Source organism: Maniola jurtina, chromosome 7 (genome assembly GCF_905333055.1).
Source record: "Maniola jurtina chromosome 7, ilManJurt1.1, whole genome shotgun sequence".
NCBI lineage: Eukaryota > Metazoa > Arthropoda > Insecta > Lepidoptera > Nymphalidae > Maniola > Maniola jurtina.
This window is the reverse complement of record NC_060035.1, coordinates 12,908,685-12,931,818: the sequence shown is the minus strand read 5'-3', so window position 1 is coordinate 12,931,818 and position 23,134 is coordinate 12,908,685. Positions and strand designations below refer to the sequence as shown.

The 23,134-nt window shown below is 38.6% G+C and overlaps 1 protein-coding gene across 2 annotated transcripts in view; it reads right to left on the bottom strand.

Moving 5' to 3' along the window:
- Positions 1-23,134, bottom strand: part of LOC123867076 (glutamate receptor-interacting protein 2) — a 316,615-nt gene that overhangs the window by 185,531 nt on the left and 107,950 nt on the right. For both annotated transcript variants that reach the window (XM_045908923.1, XM_045908924.1), the window contains exon 3: positions 14,317-14,436. In XM_045908923.1, coding sequence (XP_045764879.1) covers positions 14,317-14,436 — 120 coding nt within the window. The remainder of the gene's footprint in view (positions 1-14,316; positions 14,437-23,134) is intronic.

Genomic DNA, 23,134 nt, shown 5'->3' with positions numbered 1-23,134 from the left:
GGAGTCCGGAGGGTGGTCATGCGTTTGATAGTTCTTGGTAGCGATAGGTTAGTTTCAAATCATTTTCATTTGATGAAATTATCATTTTTCTTCACAATGATTTCATAAGCGATTTTTCACAGGAAGTGATTTTTTAATTTTCGCACTAACCAATAAAAATGACGCTGATATTTCACAGCTTAGTTTTCACAGAGTGAATTTTCGCACTTATGATTGTTTATTATTTTTCTTTTTCTTTCCAATGATTTCACATACAAATTTTCACGGAAAGTGAATAAATATTCGTACTTATGATTGGAAGTGTGAAAATTCGCTCTTTGTGAAACGTAGCAAGAGATTGTTTGCTACATTTATCAAACTAGATGGTTTTCTTTTTTTAACACGCAGCGTTGCGAGTGTTGTTACTCACGCGCTTTTTAGCCCGGGTCGATGACCGTACAAACGCGAATTTTAAACTATAAAGCGGGATTAATTGTGGTAGTTTTCTAACTTTGTGAGGTTTTGCTTCGTAAATATTCACAGGCAATTAAGTAAAGTAGCAAGTGCTACATATGAAAAGGCTTTTCACGTTATTTATCACATGCTACCTGAAGAGAAATAGTTCATCTCTATCTTGTGAACTATTCATAGAACAGTCTCGCCACTAAAGTGTCATATAAATACTTATCCTATTCACATTCAAATGAAGTCCCTAATCTTGATGAAATTCGTTGAGGTCTCAAATTATTTGGGGTATGATGTAGGTACGGAGTCCGGAGGGGCGGCCATGCGTTTGATAGTTCTTGGGAACTATTAACTCATTTGTAAAGCAGTTTTACCACTAAAGGCAATATTTCACTGGGACACCAGTGGCGGCGCAACCAGTCGCGCTACCAACAAATGTATACAACTTACCTACCTCACCTATCCGTATGATTCCACAACCAATTTTGTCACGCAACTACTAATACCGATGACTAAACAAGATAGCATCTAAAGACAACCATGTTTCATATGAAATACAAAGGTCTTACCTGAAAGATGGGATGGAAAGAAGAGCGATGGGGGAGGGAGATTTGTAGTCCGTCAATGGAGTCGAGCATTCCAGAGGTATCTATTAGGATTTTCCTCCTCTCCAACGAAAAAAAGAGCTATTTGGCGTCACACTCATTCAACTACCAGTTGCGCTACCAGGGATCTCGCACACTGCTCTTACGTATCGATCTCATTTGCATGTATAGGCTACACTATTGATGTGAAGTGATAGTTTTCACTCTGGTGTCTGCTCTGGTGTTTCTTATTTCATGGAAAAACAATCACGGAGACGCGACCATGGTCTAAGCCTATATAGTAAATACTTAGTAATACTTATCCTATTCACATTCAAATGACGTCTCTAATCTTGATTAAATTCGTCGCGGTCACAAATTAGTAGGGGTAGGGCTATGATGAAGGTACGAGTCCGCTGGGGCGGTCATGCGTATGATAGTTCTTGGGGTGTATTAATTCACTAGCGTTCACCCGCGGCATCGCTCTTTCTTTAACGGTGAAGGAAAACATCGTGAGGAAACCTGCATGCCAAAGTTCTCCGTTATATTCTCAAAGTTCTCTGCACTTGGCCAGCGTGGTAGAACTATGGCCAAAACCCTAGTCATTCTTAAAAGAGACCCGTGCTCTGTGATGACGATTCTCTATTCCGTGGGAATCGCAAAAATCTGGCTTTATCCCTATCTACGTTTATACGAAGCCTTTATACAAAATCTCACTTTTCTAGTATGTTTTTTTTATTCAGATACAAGTTAAACCTTGACCGCAATCTCACCTGGTGGTAAGTGATGATGCAGTTTAAGATGGAAACGGGCTAACCTAAAAGGGGTATGGCAGTTTTTATTTAACCCATACCTCTATGGTTTCTACCCATACCACCTTTTTGGTTTGGTGTCATTTCATTTCATTTCAAACTACGTTTGTATAGCGAAAACTGGAGATCCCGTAAGGGAAACGTCTCTTAAATTGCGGCGCTTTGGCTTTAACACATTAGATTAGCAAAATCTTCACGATGTCGTTGTAAACACGAACCAGCTGTCGAGTTATTTTTCCAGCGTGGCTTTAAAACTCAGGTTCCGGGAAGAATGCTCCGCGACGCTCGTAAACCGGGGAAAACAAGCTCTGTTCGTGAGACACCATTTAGGGCTGTTATACTCGTACACTCCTTTTTAGGGTTCCGTAGTTAGATAAGAAACAGTTAGAAGTTCGTAATTTCTATAGTCCATCTGCCTTAACGCTGTATATCATCATCATCATCATCAGCCTGTGGACGTCCACTGTTGGACATAGGTCTTCCCTAAAGAGCACCACCACACCCGGTCCTCAGCCTTCCTCACCCAGACACTTCCCGCCAGCAGCTTTATATCGTCGGTCTATCGTGGAGGGCATTCACACTACGCTTGTTTAAACGTGGTCTCCACTCAAGGAGTTTCCGGCTCCAACGGTCATCGCCTCTAGCTAGACAGGCATGGCCTGCCCACTGCAACCAACGCTGCGAACTTGTTTTCTCTGATCTACGGACCTCCTCGTCCTCATATAATATGATTTAATCACGCAGGGAAACTTCAAGCATAGCTCTCACCATCACCCACTGAGTGACTCTGGAAAAAAGCTGAAAGAAAGCTGCTTTATTACCTCTATTTGTTGTTCTTGTATTATAAACCTATATTTTTGTCTATTAATAAGTTTGTGACTATCACACTAATATTATAAAGGCGAAAGTTTGTATGTGTGTGTGTGTGTGTATGTTTGTTACTCCTTCACGCGAAAACCACGGGACGGATTCGGCTGAAATTCAGAATGAAGATAGATAATATCCTGGATTAACACATAGGCTACTTTTTATCCCGGAAAATCAAAGAGGGAACTCTTTGATTTTGAGAACGGGATTTCAAAAAACCTAAATCCACGCGGACGAAGTCGCGGGCATCAGCTAGTATGTAATAAAGTAGTTTCTACCTTGGCAGATTTCAGTCCTTTGAGAAGAACTCTCAACGATCTTACGATATTTTTCTTCACCGTTAAAGCAAGTGATATTTGATTGCTTAAAAGGCACATAGGTTAAGTAACTCTGAAAAGTTAGAGGTCTGTGCCCGGGACTCTGAATAAATAGCTTTAATTAAAAAAACTTACTATTTAGAAATGTAACTTCAGTTTCTGTGCGTATTTTTTTTAGTAATAACATGGGGTTTTTTTCTACATTTTGTTGAACAAAACACTTTTTTAGCGGTTCCAACAACTATTCCGTAATTTCGTGCCGCGGTTAAAGCGCTTAGTTTTTTCCAGGTTTCCCGGAAAACTTTTTAACACTCGTAACATTATTTTTAACAAAGCGTCTACGTACATTGTTGGTAAAAAAGCAACTTGGTTAAACGGGAAATCATTTTGCTGTAATGAGTCTCGCGAAAAGACTGGCTTGTTTTATTTTTTCATGATAATAAGTGCTGTGAAAAACAAAGGAGTTAGCTAAGTTGTTTTGAATTTTTGTTTAATTTTTAACCCCCGACCCAAAAAGAGGGGTGTTATAAGTTTGACGTATGTATCTGTGTATCTGTGTCTCTGTGTATCTGTGTATATGTCTGTGATATCGTAGCTCCTAAACTAATAAACCGATTTTAATTTAGTTTTTTTTAAAGGTGGCTTGATCGAGAGTGTTCTTAGCTATAATCCAAGAAAATCGGTTCAGCCGTTTGAAAGTTATCAGCTCTTTTCTAGTTACTGTAACCTTCATTTGTCGGGGGTGTTATAAATATTTAATTTACACTTGGCAAAATGTTTGCTGCATTCACAATGGGGTATTTGACATCATGTAAAATATAGGATTTCTAATTGATAGCATCCTAATTGAATATGAATTTCGAAAACCAACTATTTTTGGTCCAGGGCACGCGCCTCAGTAGGCAAGGCAAGGCATCTACTAAAATATTCCTGTAGGTACCTACTTAGTCGAGAAAAAAGGCTTTTTCTCTAGCGAATTATACAAACAAAACGGAATGACTAATGGCGGTGGCGGTGGCAAAGCGAAAGGCAAGTTAATTCTTTACAAGATTTACTGCACGCCGGCGCCGCGTCAAAGGAACCAACGTTAAATCCGGGCCACTAATGTGTAATTTTGGTAAACATGCTATACCTATAATAAATTAGACAGTATGTCTGTCTGTCCGACTAACTGATCTTAACAACATTGGCAGAAAGACAGCTTGCATCCCGGAGATGGGCATAGGAACATTTTTATCTCGCAAAATCAAGTTCCTACAAGATTCAAAAAACTTAAATTCACATGGACAGAATCGCGGGCATCAGCATATCAATACTGATATTCTAAATGCGAAAGTTTGTCCGTCTGTCTGACTATTTGCGAGCTTTTCATAGCTCATCTGTTTAACTGTTTTTGACTACATTTGGTACAGCATCCCAGAGAAGGGCATAGGATACTTTTTGTCTCGGAAAATCGAGCTTGAGTAAGAAAAAAAAATATCTAAGTTGATAACAGATCTTGGGTGGATTTGCATTAGTCCGTCTGTCTGTAAAAGTTTTATAATAACTTTCGAATTAATTAATGCACATGATTAGGCACTTCAAATTCACGTTTAATAATATGTTAATCAATACTACTACTAACATTAATCAAATATCCAAAATACAAAAAAAAACTTTTTTCCTGCAAGGGATAGTAGAGTACCTATGTCTGCTTTATTTTTACCTGCAAAAACTTGGCTGGAGTAGTGGCAGAGCAAAAGGCTAATTCTTTACAAGATTAACTGTTCACCGCATCAAAGGAAACACCGCTTGATTCCGGGCCCACTAATGTGTAATTTTGGTTATGTACTCGGGTTATAAAAGTTTTTCGCCGTTTATGATAAAACCGGCCAAGTGCGAGTCAAACTCGCGCACAGAGGGTTCCGTACTCGGGTATTTTTTCTGAGATTTTGCACGATAAACCAAAAACTGTAATGCTCAACAATAAATAAGAATCTGTTTAGAATGTACAGCTAAAGCCCTATAAGGGTTCCGTTTTTCCTTTTGAGTTACAGAACCCTAATAAACGTGAGCGTTGAGTGAGATATTTAAATAGTACATTAAATTTTTGAAGTCTTCATCATCATTAACCCATTGCCAGCCCACTACTGAGTAAGGGTCTCCTCACAGAATGAGGTCTGCTTTGGTATCAGCAGGCTGCGCGCTGGCCAAGTGCGGGCTGTGAGACCCCACACACCTTTGAGAACAATACGGAGAACTCACTGGTATGCAGGTTTCCTCACGATGTTTTCCTTCACCTTTACAGCAAGTGATATTGCGTGCCTGGGACCCAGCAGCTCACTACGACTCGTTTGATGTAGTCAGTCATGTTTGCCTAGTGAGGGGTCTGACAACGCTGCGTAGTTCTATGCGAGGTTGCCATTCTAGCACTTTGGGACCCCAACTTTATCACTAACTTCTTACAATTTCTTAAAATTTCTGTGCTGAAACCACATTAGTCATAAACTCATAAAGAAAATGAAATTATTTATTAACGCGGTACGAGGGAACATGGCGACGGATTTACAGCGTCAATTAGCGCCCTACCGAGGGGGAGCTAATTCCGTACGCGGTAAAAATAGTTTTGTGTCTTCAAGCGAGATGGTAGGGCTTTGGGAGGGCTTTTGGAGGATAGACTACAGAATTCTTGGAACTTCTATTCTATCTATAGTTATTGTCTATTGACTAGCTGATCCATACTGGCTCCGCTTTTTTGGGATTCTTAAAATCGGTAAGGGGATTCAATGTGCAAAAATCCTGAAACACGCACTTTTTCAAGATTTTTTTTTATTCGAATAATCTTTTACGTGCTTTTACGTGAGCATAACCGTAACAATCTAATACTATAATGAAAATTACGCACGATAGTTTAAATTAACCTTAAAATGCTTTTGAATCATCAAAAAACGAAAATCTGCTACCTATATTTGATTTATTCTTATCCATACTTTTATATAATACTATGCCTAAATGCGAAAGTGTCTGTCTGTCTTTAACTAAGTAAATAGTTTTCACTAATCAAAAATTGAAATTGTAATCTAGCTCAAACTGCAATACAATAATATACAAATAACTCTCATATTAGTCCTAGATCCACGAATGAAATACTCGCTTGAAAACTTTGAAAACAATTGCAATATCATAATAATTATCTTCTCAAATCTACATGAAGCTCGCTCCGAGGCATTCGGCAAAGTTCAAGTTAGTAGGAACAGTTTGAGAACATTTTCCTCCCACGTCAGGTGAAAAACAGAGAGATGTCTTATACTAGAGCGAGCAATGTACGAGTATTTTTTAGGGTCCCGTATCCGAAGCGTGATACCCTACTAGGAGCCGCTGACCGTCTGTCTGTCAGTGGGCTGTATCGCTTGAACCGTAATAGGTAGTTGAAGTTTTTGCAGAATGTGTATTTCTAGTGTCGCTGTGACGTCATATAATAAAAATTTCAAAATGGCCGCCATAAAATTAAAAAATAATTAAAAACAGACCAACAAAAAGACAGGCAAGGAAGTAATACAGTAAAAATGTGATAACAGAATTATAGGTGTTTATTTGCACGCCGCGCCGTCTTTGTATAACAAGAAGCGTTTTTGTGACGCTCTGTATGTATGTAATTTGCATCTCTATGGTTAATAGCTCAATGGTTAAGTTTGATAACATTTGCTTCCAAAGTCTTAAGTTCAAAGGTGACTTAATATGCTTTGATACAGTACTTTGATGTATGAAGGAAGATGTTATTGCTTTCCGATTGGGGTTAAGCTTTCTACTTATTCGAGCAGCTTTGGCTCGAGGCAAACAACAACCTCCTTGGTGTAGTAGTGAGAACTCTGGTCTTTTGAGAGAGTCTGATCAATCAATCCATTTAAAAAAAAAAAAATGGCTAATATTACTATCTAATGTATATCACACTAATCACATCACACTATCACACTTCACACTAATCACATTAATATTTAACACTAATATTATAAAGGCGAAAGTTTGTGTGTATGTGTGTGTGTGTGCATGTTTGTTACTCCTTCACACAAAAACCACTGGACAGATTTGGCTGAAATTTGGAATGGAGATAGATAATATCCTGGATTAGCACATAGGCTACTTTTTATCCCGGAAAACCAAAGAGTTCCCACGGGATTTCGAAAAACCTAAATCCACGCGGACGAAGTCGCGGGCGTCAGCTAGTAAATAGAATATTACTGGCTAAGCTAATCATGACTAATACTGCCGATTCCCAATTAAGCGTAAAGCTTGTGCAAGGAGTGAGTACGACAATAGTGCAACGGGTGGGGTTTGAACCGCCGACCTTTCGGAATTCAGTCCGCTCCTCAACCGTTGAGATATCGAGGCTCATTTGGAAATTCAAAATGTGGACAGTAGGTAATAAATTATTACTGACTAGAGGATGCCCGCGACTTCATAAGCATGGATGTAGATTTTTTAATCCCGTGGAAACTATTTGATTTTCCGGGATAAAAAGTTGCTTATGTCAATTTCCGGGACGCCTACCTCTGTACCATAAATTAATTAAACGTATCGGACTTTTAAGAATCCCATGGGAACACTTTAATTATCCGGTATAAAAAGTCAGTCTATGTCCGTCTCCGGGATGTAAGCTAACTCTGTACCAAATTTCATCAAAATCGGTCAAACAGTTGAGCCGTGAAAAGCTAGCAGACAGCAGACAGACAGACAGATACCTACACTTTCGCGTTTATAATATTAAAAATATGGATTACAGATATTCCCAGCGAGATAAAGAAAGAAAGCGAAGGAGAGAAAGATAGAGAGGGAGAGAAAGAGAGAAAGGTAGAGTCCTGGCTTTTTCCGTAAAAAACTTTTTAGCATAAGTTTACAGTAGCATTGAGTTGATAAAACCTAAATTGTTAAATTAATTACCATTAACAAGGTACAAAACTGGTACTTACGGATTCCTAGGTACTTAAAACAACAGATCCTGTTTCTATCAGCTATTCATGCAGTCATTACCTATTTACAACGCTCAAACGATGTTCAAAGCAGTTCAAAGTAAATATTTCGGGATCGAATCCTACTTATCGGACTGTCGGAACGGCTAAAATGAAAATTCGGTGCACAATTTCGTCCTGGAAATGCCTATTTGGTCCATTCGCCTCTTCAGTGAAGCATACACGATGTTTGGTTCCCCATACACTACACAGAATCTCATTTCACGCATAAAGCTTGGTCTGTATCCAGAGCCTTATCAAGACACGTGCCGATTATAGACAAATATGTTCTTAGCACTAGAGGATCCCCGCGGCTTTGACCACGCGGATTTCGGTTTTTTATTCCCGTAGGAACTGATTTTCCGGGATAAAAAGTAGCCTATGTCCTTCCCTGGGATGTATCCCAAGTTTGCACCAAATTTCATTAAAATCGGTTCGGCGGTTGGGCCGTGAAAATGTAGCAGACAGACAAACAGACAGATAGACAGACAGAGAGACAGACAGACAGACACACTTTCGCATTTATAATATTAGTATGGATTTAATTAAATATTTATCTCTCTCTGTGCGTCCGTCCCGGGTTTAGTTCCCAGCAGGGTTTGGATTTCATAATTTCTAAATCTCTCGTCTGGTCTGGGTAGTTACCACCCTATCGGCAAAGCCGTGCCGCCAGGCGATTTAGCGTTCCGGCACGAACCCAAAGGAGGGGCAACCAAAGGAGTAGGTATGGGTTTAATAAAAAAAAAACTGGTATAACCCTTCCAGGTTGCCCGCTCCGATCTTAGACTGCATCAACACTTACCACCAGGTTAGATTGCAGTCAAGGGCTAACATGTATCTGAATAACAAGTGTAAATTAAAAATTTATAACACCCCCGACATGTGAAGGTTACTGTAACAAGAAATAAGCTGATAACTTTCAAACGGCTGAACCGATTTTCTTGGATTATAGCTAAGAACACTCTCGATTAAGCCACCTTTTAAACAAAAAAACTACGCAACAGGCAGATACACAGATACACATGTCAAACTTATTATACTCCATTTTGGGTCGGGGGTTAAAGAAAACAAAAATGAGATGTCTTAGCCATCGCGTCGGTCTGTACTATTGACACTGGTATTAGCACCTATAAGGTCTAACCTACCTAATTTATCTTTTGAATGTTCAAACATACGAGCACAACTTGATACGCGCGATCGCACCGAAAAGTTGGGATATCGATTAGCACCGCATCTGTCCTCGGTATCCAATAAATATGTAAATTTTGCCCGGATTAACCGGGCAAGGGAATTTCGCGCCCGTGTAAACTGGGGGTGGGACTTTTTATCGATATCAAATTCGCCTTTGACTTAGATTGGGGGGCAAGTAAACAAGCTGATAGCCGTAATAGCGTAGTGGTTAACACAGGAATTCATAGTCAAGACAGGGGCTTGTTAAGATCGCCAAGCGAAATACAGATTCGGTGCTGGATTTTAGTGGGTACTAGCCGATGAACGCGACGCGCGACGCCCGCGTGGATTTAGGTTTTTTTGAAATCCCGTGGGAACTCTTTGATTTTCCGAGATAAAAAGTAGCCTATGTGTTAATTCAGGATATTATCTATCTCCATTCCAAATTTCAGCCAAATCCGTCCAGTAGTTTTTGCGTGAAGGAGTAACAAACACACACACACACACGCACACGCACACGCACACGCACACGCGCACGCGCACGCGCACGCGCACGCGCACGCGCACGCGCACGCACACACACACACACACACACACACACACACACACACACACACACACACACACACACACACACCCACCCACCCACCCACCCACCCACACACACACACACACACACACACACACACACACACACACACACACACACAGAAACTTTCGCCTTAGTGTGATTCCAGCCGCCTCTAGACCGGCGAATTCTCATATTCTCATATGAGAATATGAGAATATGAGAATTCGCCTCTACGAGTCTCTCTACGAGTAACTCTACGAGTTCGCTTACATATTCTCCCTGGCTAGGTGGCTGGCTGTTTGACTGGCTGGCCATAAATAAGTACTCGACTCCAATTCACTCCGTCTGTTTGCGTTGGGCTGTATTCATGGTATTCATTCGCGTTGTCTGTATTACAAACTTAAGGGCGCGGGCGCTACAAACACAAAACTTCAAAAGTAGGTCACTGACATACTGTATCTCACAGTACATTAAGCAAATATGAACCGGCCCCAAAATAGTTCAAAATCCGCAATTAAACCGATGATTATGTCATTGAAGCCGCTGTGCTGTGGACATAAATCACAAAAGCGACCGCAGGCTTTATACCCACACTGCCTGCTGGCATGTTCATACTCCACGCACCGGATACAACGTCAACAGTCTCTATTCTACTACCCTATTTGATTTCTAACTAGCTTATTCCCGTGACGTCGTCCGCGTGGACTACACAAATTACCAACCCCTATTTTACCCCCTAGGGGTTGAATTTTAGACAATCGTTTCTTAACGGACGTCATAATAGCTATTCGTATGCCTAATTTCCCGATCCGTCCAGTAGTTGATAGATCAGTCAGTCAGCTTTTTTTTATATATTTAGATCCTTAGTTCAGTCCATATTGTCTGTCTGTTGATAGACAGCATGGAAAATATAAGTATGGACTATGGACTAGAAATAAAATATGATGGTAAATAGAATAGACATGGTGACGTTGAATCCGGTGTTGACGTTTCTGTCTGTCCGTTTGTCGGTCTGTCTGTTACTTTTTCACAGCTCAACCACTGAAATGCATGTAAAAAATCGGATTAATCGGTTGCTCTCTTACGGCGTGATTGAAGGAAAAACCAACAATTAGCTAACCAACCTATAACCAATAACCAATTATACCTAACCTAAACTAAGCAAACATACTTTCGAATTTAGAATATGGGTAGTGATGGTTATAAAATATACCAAAGTATGTCTGTCTGTCTGGTTTTGTGACATTTTAACAATGCCACCGAACCAATCCTAAAGAAAGGGACATAAATAGTTTTGCATCCTGTAGATGCTATTTTTAACTAGCTATAATTTTATTGTAGTTTAAAAAAAGCAAAATAAGATTGTTATAATATATTGTTACATTTACCGTACCACTTACACGGTCGTTAGGTATACATTGTCGTTAAATAGGTCACACAGTGTTCCATATTATGACGTGTTGCATTGTAACTGTAATAGTAGTCGTTTTGAATTGAATTGTAATGCTTGATAATGTGTGGAATGTGTGGAATCAAAATCATGCATAAGCAACGTAATCATGCATAATAATCATGCATAAACAATATTACGCCAGCTTAATAGAAAATTACATCTTTGGCAATCAAATATCAGCAATCAGCATAAGATTCATATTTTCTTCTTTCTTCTGTTTTTGTTTGGTGGCTTGAGTTTCATTTCTTTTAGCCCGATGGTTAAGACCATCTCACGTTCGGGAAGTCGGGAGTTCTATCCCGGGTACGCACCTCTATTTTTTAGGGTTCCGTACCTCAAAAGGAAAAACGAAACCCTTATAGGATCACTTTGTTGTCTGTCTGTCTTTCTGTCCGTCTGTCTGTACGTCTGTCAAGAAAAAATATGGGGTACTTCCTGTTGACCTAGAATCATGAAACTTGGCAGGTAGGTAGGTCTTATAGCACAAGTAAAGGAAAAAATCAAAAACCGTGAATTTGTGGTTACATCACAATTAAAATGTGTTCATATGAGAACAAATAATTAGTTTTTTCAATTTCCAAAGTAAGATAAATACCTACCAAGTGGGGTATCATATGAAAAGGCTTTGTGTACTGTACAATGTACATACATACTGTACATTCTAAAACAGATTTTTGTTTATTTTTATGCAAAATAATTTTTGATTTATCGTGCAAAATGTCAGAAAAAAAGAACCCTCGGTACTCGAGTCTGACTGGACTTGGCCAATTTTTTCGGAGTTATATTGTGTATTAATTAAGCAATTAAATATCACTTGCTTCAACGGTAAAGGAAAAAATCATGAGGAAACTTGCATGCCTAAGAGTTCTCCATAACGTTCTGAAAAGTGTGTGAAGTCTGTCAATACGTACTTGGCCAGCGTAGTGGACTGTGGCCTAAACCCGCTAGTGTCGCTATCATCGCACGTGTGTCCTAGCCCTTACAATTTGTTTACTTACCCCAAACGTGCCCCCCAACCTAAGTCAAAGAGCGAATTCAATATTGATAAAAAGTCCCACCCCCTATTTACACGGGGCCGTGAAATTCTTTCCCTGCCCGGTTAATCCAGGCTTTTAAATTTATTGTATACCAAGAACCTCTTACCTTGTATTGAACTGTATGAGAGTTTTGTGGCTATAATCGAATGTGACCCAAATGCGGTAGTTTTCATGGATCTACTTTTTTCAACATACATAAATATAATGTTTAGGTACATCTATTTATTATCATTGAAAAAAAAAACGAATTATATTTCGTATCAGTTTATAAAATACTAGCTGATGCCCGCGACTTCATCCGCGTGGATTTAGGTTTTCCGAAATCCCGGGAGAACTCTCTGGTTTTCCGGGATAAAAAGTAGCCTATGTGCTAATCCAGGATGTTATCTATCTCCATTCCGAATTTCAGCCAAATCCGTCCCGTGGTTTTTGCCTGAAGGAGTAACAAACATACATACACACACACACACACACACACACACACACACACACACACACACACACACACACATACAAACTTTCGCCTTTATAATATTAGTGTGATTCTGATTGCTCATATATTTTCTCATATCACCAGAAATCTTGTATAGAACAGGTGTTATACTTAGCGGAAATCCATGATATACCAGGCACCAAAGTTTAAAGAGTGTGTTTCGGTTGATTTGTGTGATGATACGTGGTGGTGGTGCGTAGTGCTTGCTGGCTGGCTTTTCCTGCATTTATTGTATTGGGTGGGCGTGTGGGTGTTGCATATCGCATGCTGCATGTTGCACTATACAAAGTTTATTTTAGCGGATAATTAAGCTTTTGGTTTCTGGTTCCGAAATCTCTCGATGAACTCTAAGAAATAATCGTCCTACTCCTCTAAGATGCCTGGCGTCACAAACTCACCCTGTAGATATATTTTACTATCCTTCCGACCGAATTTCAGCCATGGCGGCTAATCTCCATAGAGATTAGCTAACTGCGTGGTAACTGTAGATATATTATAGTGCACAAGTGTGTGTGCAAACACAGGTGCACTCTCTATTCCCTCACTCTCATAGCCTGACAGAATCCGACAGAAGCCCGAGAGGACAAAAATCCAACACGACTGGAGAAAGATCAGGCGCAGGACCGACGGCTTTACGTGCTGTCCAAAGCCCGGAAGTGAAACACCACCAACTTACTAACTTTGGATTAGTACTGAGAATTTTTTAAGAGAAAACCCCAATATCTATTTTGGCCCAACCTGGGAATCGAATCCAGGACCTCGTTATCCGCAGTCGAACATGCCAACCACTAGACCAAAGAGCAATTTGACCCTGTATAATATACATAGTATGGACCGACCATCAGATTAACCTCAGAGCTCTCCAAGGAATGCCGCGGTCACACAATTTATGGCTGCCAGCGATTTATGGGCACCACGCGCTTTGATGTTTATGGACGGTACATTATAATATGATGAATTATGTATTACGAAGTAAATAGTAAATACGTAATACTAGTAGAAGCCTAATGTTACTTTGAGTTAAGTTGAGCTTATTTACCAATGGTTGATTTGGTGTCCTGCCCATCGCCATTTCAGCTTTACAACCTCTTGAGTTATATTTCAATAATTCATTCATTATTTAGAGTTCAAACATTATTACAATCTCAATTGTTGTGATTGGCTGAATTTTATAGTATTCTTGTTGCAACAATGCATTGTTGCCAATAGTGAGCGAGCGTCAACCAATCAGAGCTGATTGCGAACGTGACATTGTAGCTGTCGTTTTACCGGATTCGAGAGATTGAATTCTTTTCATCACCATCATCATCAGCCTGTGGACATCCACTGTTGGACATAGGCCTTCCCTAAAGAGCGCCACCATACCTGGTCCTCAGCCTTCCTCATCCAGCCACTTCCCGTCAGCCGCTTTATATCGTCGGCCATCGTGCTGGAGGGCGTCTCACACAACGCGATTTCCACTCAAGGACTTTTCCGGCTCCAACGGCCATCGCCTCTACGACAGGCATGGCCTGCCCACTGCCACTTCAGCTTGCTAATGGTTTGGGCTATGTCAGTGACCTTGATATAATGAATTGTCTTACCTGCCAGTTTAAGGCCGATGCGTTTCCCCGGCGGCTTGATGAGCTCGATGTGGGTCCTCCTCAATCCCCTCTCCGTACACAGACCGGAGTCTGTCGACAGCGATGTCTGGGACTTGAACACTGTAACAAGACAAATATATTAATGACTAGCTGATACCCGCGACTTTGTTCGCGTGGATGTAGGTTTTTTAAAAGTCCCGTGGGAACTCTTTGATTTTCCGGGATAAAAAGTAGCCTATGTGCTAATCCAGGGTATAATCTATCTCCATTATAAATTTCAGCCTAATCCGTCCAGTAGTTTTTGCGTGAAGGAGTAACAAACACACACACACACACACACACACATACACACACACACACACACACACACACACACACACACACACACACACACACACACACACACACACACACACACACACACACACATACAAACTTTCTCCTTTATAATATTAGTGTGAAGTGTGATTTTAAGCTTGTTTAAGCTTTGTGATGTTGTCGTGGTATGTACCAGTTATCTTATCTACAATATAAGACAAATATAATTAAATCCATCACACTATCATACTGTTCACACTAATATCACACTAATAATTTTATAAAGGCGAAAGTTTATATGTGTGTGTGTGTGTGTGTAAATGAGGGTGTGCGTGCGTGTGTGTATGTTTTTTACTTTTTCACGCAAAAACTACTAGACGGGTTTGGCTGGAATTGGGAATGATGACAGCTTATACTCTTGCGTTTTTTATCCCGGAAAATTAAAGTTCCCGTGGGATCGAAAATATATTCACGCGAACGAAGTCACGGGTATCATCTACTTATTAATAAAATATTATGAAGATTATTTCATATGCATATTCTAAAGTTCAAACACTTTCAAACACTATAATAAATATAGCCCAAAAAAGTCTGAAAAACTTGTGTGGTTTTTAAAATGACTGATTTGTAAGTTGCTACAATTTTTATAGCCACGTTTTGAGGCATTTCAGCAATTTACTAGCCGTTCTTTACAAATCACCGCTGAAACAGTCTGCGTACTCGGTAAAAATAATAGCGCAATTCGGGAATGCCGTAGTGGGTTTTTGCGTAGCGCTGTGCAATGTGTTTGAGACTAATGGACTGGCCTGTGCAATGGGACCCCAAACGGTTTGAAACCACTATATTGCTAGTTTTGGAACAATGTTTCGTTACTGGAGTTTTTATAGTCTTTATATCCAGTTAAACAAGACATGCTAACCATTACTTACAAACCACCGCTGAAACAGTCTTACTACGTAAGAGCAACCGCCGTTCGTGCTGATTTTTAACCCCCGACCCAAAAAGAGGGGTGTTATAAGTTTGACCTGTGTATCTGTGTATCTGTGTGTCTGTGTATCTGTGTATCTGTCTGTGGCATCGTAGCGCCTAAACGAATGAACCGATTTTAATTTAGTTTTTTTTGTTTGAAAGGTGGCTTGATCGAGAATGTTCTTAGCTATAATCCAAAAAAATTGGTTCAACCGTTTAAGAGTTATCAGCTCTTTTCTAGTTTTCTTGTAGAAAAGAAAGTTAGATAACCCTTAGGTTCATAATATTCAAGTGTCAATTGACAAATGTCAAGCTGTCAAGATGGACGTTGCCTAGATATACATAATTATTTATTTGAAAATGATGTTTTGGAAAACTCAGATACTTTGGATCGTAGGCGCGGAATAGTCCAAGAAAATCGGTTCAGCCGTTTGAAAGTTATCAGCGCTTTTCTAGTTACTGTAACCTTCACTGGTCGGGGGTGTTGAAAATTTTTAATTTACACTTGTTCTCGGTAAGAAAGACATTCCGAACCAGTGGTTGATGCATTTGACGATTGAAAAGTACTCGTAACAGTTTAATTGAACAAGAAATATTTTTACTTTACTTTACTCTCACATACAGTGTGTAAACCCCTTTAAATGATTTTGCCATTCGACAATTTCGCGTGCGGCTTTAAATTAATGGAGTGTGCAAAAATGCAGCTGTAACGTGAAACAATTGCGAATAACAATGCGGTGCGGTAGTTTTTGATTTAGAAATTATCGGTTTTCAGTTCCGAGTTACGTAGCACGTATTGCACCATTTTTGTAAAAAAAAGTACAATCTATTCTATTCTATTTGTTTATTCAGTGACTCACTGGTTTTGACACTGTCATGTCTGTTTCTTAGTTTGTGGTGGTACCACCATTTTTAGGGTTCCGTACCTCAAAAGGTATAATGGAACCCTAATAAGATCACTTCGATGTCTTTCTCTGTCTATCGTGTCTGTCAAGCAAAGGAAATCAAAACTTCTAGGGTACCTAAGTCCCGTTGACCAAGAATCATGAAATTTGGTAGATGGGTAGGTCTTATAGCACAGGTAAAGGAAAAAATCCGACAGTCATTTTGTGGTTACAACGCAAAAAAGAGTTTGTTGAAATAACATGATTACTAAATTATATCATAGATGGCGCTATCCGTCATTAATTTACTTAACGAATTGACGAGTGCACGGTGGGCTAGGTTATGAAAAAATGTGTTATTTCTTGTAAATGTGTTATTTGTGGTACGGAACCCTTCATGTACGAGTCCAACTCGCACATGACGGGCTGTGACGATCTTACGCATGTCTATGGTTCATATCATACACTCTTGAGGCGCGTTCTATAGCTAGCTTATATTATTTATTATACAGGGTCAAAGCTTATGCAAACAAGCATTCGCTAATTCGTTTCATAATTTATGTTAATCACACAGTAGAACTAAAATACCAGCAATTTACGTAGTAATTTGTTTATTTCCTGCCGCAATAAACTAAGCAAATTAAACTGGGCAGTTTGCTTTGCAATCTCGCTAAAACAACACAATGTTATATGGCATAATAACTTCTGAAATAATAGACTGGCGTCCGCTGAAAGCGCCCGTTGAAAAGTGAAATAGCTTGAAATAACAACCTTGCCTTGTAACAACTAGCTTGTTTGTGTCAGTCGGCCATTTCGGAACGACTTTTCCATTTATGAAGAAAATTGAAATTTTTCTTCGTTAAATTGGATCGATAGCAATTATTAGAGTAATAATGCAAATATTATGAAGTATGATAGGGCGGGATAATCTCAAAGAGCCAAAATTTACCCAAACTACGTATTATACTATTATATTATATAGGTATTCTGTGTCCAAACGACCAAAGTTTATTATTATTACTAAACCTCGAAAATGACAAGGTCTCACTTTCAAGTGATTACTTGAAAGTCCGTTTTTTATTTTTTGTTACGTTTATAGGTATATGTATTTTTTATTAACGACTATCGATGGCTTAGTGGAGTGGTTATTAAGTGGCCAGTCCTAGATTCGATTCCCGACTGTCAATTTGGGAAAACTAACAGTTAATTAATGTCTACATTGGCTCAGGTATCTCAAATATATACTTATAGTCTGGCTACGGCCGTGGCTAGTTTTAACTATATCAAATTTACCGTACTACGATTTTGTGTTCCGCGATTATATTGCAGATTGCAGCCAAAGGCTAGAAAAGTTGAGTTTTTTAACACTACAAATAAAATATTAACTTATGTTAAAGGAAAAATTGGTTGTCTGTAAAGTCGGTTTACTGACGATAGTTGAACGTGACAACAAAGGCCGAATGTGCTTCTTTGTCGCTCGTTCCGCGCTCTCGCTTGCACTTCAAGCCTTACATGGAACGCGTCAGAGCGAGGTAACGCCGCATGAGTCATGTTTTTTCGTGCGTGCAGCCGGCTCTATCGAATTATAAGACGTTGTCACGTCAAAAAATACCAAATTACCTTTTATTTCATCACGTCTAAGTGTAGTAAGTACTTTTGACCGAAAAAAAGAAAAAAGGTCTTATTCTTCTGACATAATTATCGCCCCCGGGAAGCTATTCGGTCCTTTTTCTTATTTCAAGGTGTGAACAGCTAAAATTACAGGAACTGAGTTACTCAACGCCCGCCAACTAGGGTGGGTACAAGTTATAAACGAAAAGCGATTTAAATACTCTTATCATGCGACTAGCTTATGCCCGCGAATTCGTCCGCGTGGACTACGTGAACTGCAAACCCCTATTTTGCCCCCTTACGAGTTGAATTTTCAAAAATGCCTTCTTAGTTGGTGTCTACGTTATAATAGCTGTCTGCATGCCTTTCAGCCTGATCCATCCAGCAGTTTAAAGTGTGTGCGTTGATAGATCAGTCAATCAGTCAGTCAGTTTTTCCTTTTATATATTAAATAGATTTGCATACGCCCCCGCTTTATACCTATACCACACTGGTTGTTGTTTCATTTTACCAGCGAGTTCAGAGGTCGTTAGTGGGACGCGGCGTTTTATAATAAAGAAGGATTGTTTTATCTTATTCTAATTTGAAACGGAAGCTAGACTTTCTGCAGCCGCAAAATTGTTTTCTGTTTTTCATTTAAGCTTACTCTACAAGCAAATTGAGCCTCAATAGCTCAACGGGTAATGGAGCTGACTGAATTCCGAAAAGTCGGCAGTTCAAATAACATCCGTTGCACTATCGTCGTACCTATTCCTAGAACAAGCTTTTCTCTTAGTTGAAGGAGAAAGGGTAATATTAGTCATGACATGATAAACAATAATGGCTAATATTCTTTAAAAACAATTGTAAATTAAAAATTTATAACACCCCCGACAAGTGAAGGTTACAGTAATATCTAGAAAAGAGCTGATAACTTTCAAACGGCTGAACCGATTTTCTTGGATTATAGCTAAAAACACTCTCGATCAAGCCACCTTTAACACAACAAAAAAACTAAATTAAAACCGGTTCATTAGTTTAGGAGCTACGATGCCACAGACAGATACACAGTTATACACAGATACACACGTCAAACTTATAACACCCCTCTTTTTGGGTCGGGGGTTAAAAAGGCATGATACATGGGCGCGATTCACACGTGATACATGCGCCATCAAAGTGATGTCCCAAAACTTTGTCGCAGTTTCACTACTTTTCGCATACTTTTCGTAATTAAGTTTCACAGTCTCTTTGTAGCTAACAATAAAATGTTAATTTAAGGCTGAAACAGAATGGTCCAGGGAGTGCAGCCAACGCAGCGTCTACGCAATCAGTTAAAAAATATTTATAAAATCGACTGAACCTACTGGCAGGTAGGTACCCTTTTTAATCTTAAAGGACCATCCATACTCAGTAGTGGGCCAGCAACCACGCTTGTCAAGTGAAGGCAGATTTCACACACTACTTTTTAAGTACACGCAATAAATATTTAATTGTTTAAAACTTTTTTTAAATTTTATCTTTAAAACTTTCACCATTACGTGATTAATGGAAATACTTACGACCTTCAGAGATAAAAAAAACGTCTGTCTCTATTGGAAAGGGTCATAACCCTGATGACCTAGTGAAGGCGATAATTTGAGACAGAAGCCGGAAAACTTTTTGTCGTTGTCTGTTATTCTTTTAATGCCTGTTCGGAGTGATTAATTATATTCGTTATTTGTTTTTGACAGTTACATCCTTCAGCTTTGTACATTCCTGCTTTACTTGTCGTTTTAGGATAAGGAATTTAATTTCATGTCTCTTTTTTGGGACGCATTAATTATACGACTGATCAAAAAAGGAGCGTTAAGTTTTCAGGGTATATGTATGTAAATTCTAAATGCCTGAACTATTGGAATGCATGTATCTTTAAAACAAGAGTGAATAGGCACCTTCTAGGTAAACGAGTCCCATCTTAGACCACATGATCACTTTCCATCAGGTGTGATTGTGGTCAAGCGCTTACCTATAGTGACAAAAAAAAAATGGGTTATCATTAAAATTATTACTGATCCCGTATGACATCAATTGACTACAGTTTTTTTTTTTTTTAATATGTCGGTTATATGGTACAAAAAAATCTTTTAGTTCGTTTTTTTGGCAGGGCAGTCGGGACTTTTTATTTTTTCTAATAACGACTTACTTTACCGGGTTGTGTTTGTCAATTTATAATTTGTAATCATCATCATTAAAGATTTGTATGTGAATTTTTAAGACCGCGTAAGAAACCGAATATTTTAACGGAAATCTAGAAAACCACAGGCATAGATATTAGTTCCTGGAGCGTTTCTACAAAATTCCATTGAGTATTAAGTTAGTATTCCAATGAGAGACAAACTACTTTTGTATGGAGCAAGTGACGGAGAGACCCCTCTTAAGCTCAAATAAAATTTAGCCAGGAAAAAAACAACATTCTTACATTAATTTAGAAAATTTAAATGGATTTTTAGAATCTTTGACAAAGTAATTTATAGATAGAACAAAATAACGATTCCGAAACCATTTCTTTGAATCGCAGACAGAAATTAGCCGGCATTCCACGACGAATCATTTATCAAGGCGGGGAAACAAGAACTACAAGGGTGAATTGCAAGACCTCGTTGTAACAGTGATTTTAGGTCCCACTGTGAGCGGTTTTATAAGTGAAACGGCAAATTACATGACGCTATTGATTTATTATTACTTGAATATTAGTGAATATTTTTATTATACTTGAATATTAATGATTTGATTTCACTTATTTCTATTGACTAACAGTTTTAACACAAATATACAAAAAAACACAAAAATAAGCCGTATTTGTGTTGAAAGCGGGGCCTTACGTAAGCAGTTCTTGGTACCTTTCTTTCAAAAGAAAAGCGTAGGAATCTTTATATCGGATTAATTTTTCAACAAAAACGAATGGCATGGCCTAGCATGAAAAAAAAACATAATTTCGTCGATGCAATTGGGACAAAATATTATCGATTTCTCAAATGTATCGTATTGAGTCGTGATACGTACCCGTTATTTACATTATAATGTGTCGTTAAACCACGAAATAAACCTTAGATTGTTATTATGTGGTGGTGAGTGACAAAACACTGTCATTATTTCATTTAGTTTAGGAGTGGTGTAGATACTTACAGTTTTGTGGTCACATAGAGCGGCTACTTGCTTGCTAGCTTCGACTGTGGCAGTGGCATTAAAATGATTGTGTATACGAATGTGGATTAACTTTCTGGTTACCTGAGTAGATTAACTGTGTAACTTAACCGTGGATTAAAGGTGTCTTATGCCACCGGCTTTTTTTTTGTAATAATTACCTATATTATGCAATATATAATAGTAGTTGAAATAAACAAATTATTAGTTAAAACAGTAAATTGACCATAACAAATTAGTTTAATAAACTAACTACTACTATATTGCATACTAGCTGATGCCCGCAGCTTCGCCCGCGTGGATTGGTCAGATCCCCTGCAGCATCAGGATTGAGGAGTTGGACTACAAATTTTTTATGAAACAATGTCGCAAAGTTCCTCTATCGATTAAAAAAGAAGTGACGCAAATCGGTTCAGAAATCTCGGAGATTTCGGTGTACATAGGTAGAAAAACACAACTCCCTTTTTGAAAGTCGGTTAAAAAAGTAGCCTATGTTACGCCCTGGTCAATTCTCTACTTGTCTGTGAAAATCCCGTCAAAATCGGTTCAGCCGTTCCCAAGATTAGCCTTTTCAAACAGACAGACAGACAGACAGACAGACAGACAGACAGACAGACAGACAAAAATTTTAAAAACGTGTGATTCAGTTATAGTATCGTTCAAATAACCATATGACCTTAATATGCGGTAGTTATTTCGAAATTACAGACAGACACTCCAATTTTATTTATTAGTATAGATTAAATAAAAAGTACAGAGAATATAATAATTTAGTATTACAAAGGGCGACCTTATCACAAAAGTGATCTTCCAGGCAATTCGTATTTAAGAATTTATTAGAACTTGAAGACAACTCAAACTAGAAGAATCACAACTCAAATTATATTACAATAATAATAATCTTCACCGCTAACACTAGAGCCACCCTTCGAGCAAAAAGCATAAGAATCGAGCAATTCGTCCGACTGGAATCCACGGCCTTTACAGTCTAACAAGCATTTTACGTTTCCGCTGTTTATTTATACGTCAATTATTTACTCGGATTAACGACGGGGTACACTGTAACGCACTTAGCTGAATGAACGATACAATAATATGGTATTCAATATATTATTGTAACTTTTTTGTAAATCGTTTAGGAAATAAGACCTTTTTATCCTTTTGGCTTTCCCGATACATTAGTCAAAGTCAAAGTCAAAATCATTTATTCAAAGTAGCTATTGTACTCCTTTTGATGGTTGAAATGTACGATATAGTGGTGATAATTAATTACGTAACTTAAAACTAAAGCTACGAGGGTTCCAAACGCGCCCAAGTCTGAGAAGTATCTAAGTATCTAAAAGGTCAGCCGGAAAGGGGATTTGTTTTTTATCCGACTATGGCAAAGCCAAAAGAAAGAGTTATAATTTTAGCAGTTTATGCGCATATGTTTGATTTTATGTATATTCCATCCAAATTATTTTTATAGTTTTGAGTGGAAATGAAAGTGTATGAGTGCGTGCATTTTTTTTTTGAGATGATGCTTTATTATTTACTAGATGATGCCCGCGACTTCATCCGATTCGATTGGTTAAACTGTTAGGCCCTGAAAAGCTAGCGGACAGACAGACACACTTTCACATTTATAATATTAGAATGGATTTGGATTTTTTAAATGAATTTTTGATAGATGAAATAGATAAAACTCTGCGTATAAGCATTGACGTAGGAGTAGGTAATCTATACGTGTAAGTTTACTAAAGGTAACTTACAAAAATCCAAACATTTTCACATATCTTAGTATATTACTGTTATTGTATGACAAAATAAACAAAAGACGAATATCAGTCAGGAGCCAGAAGCCGATACAATATTGGCTCAATAGCCACGAG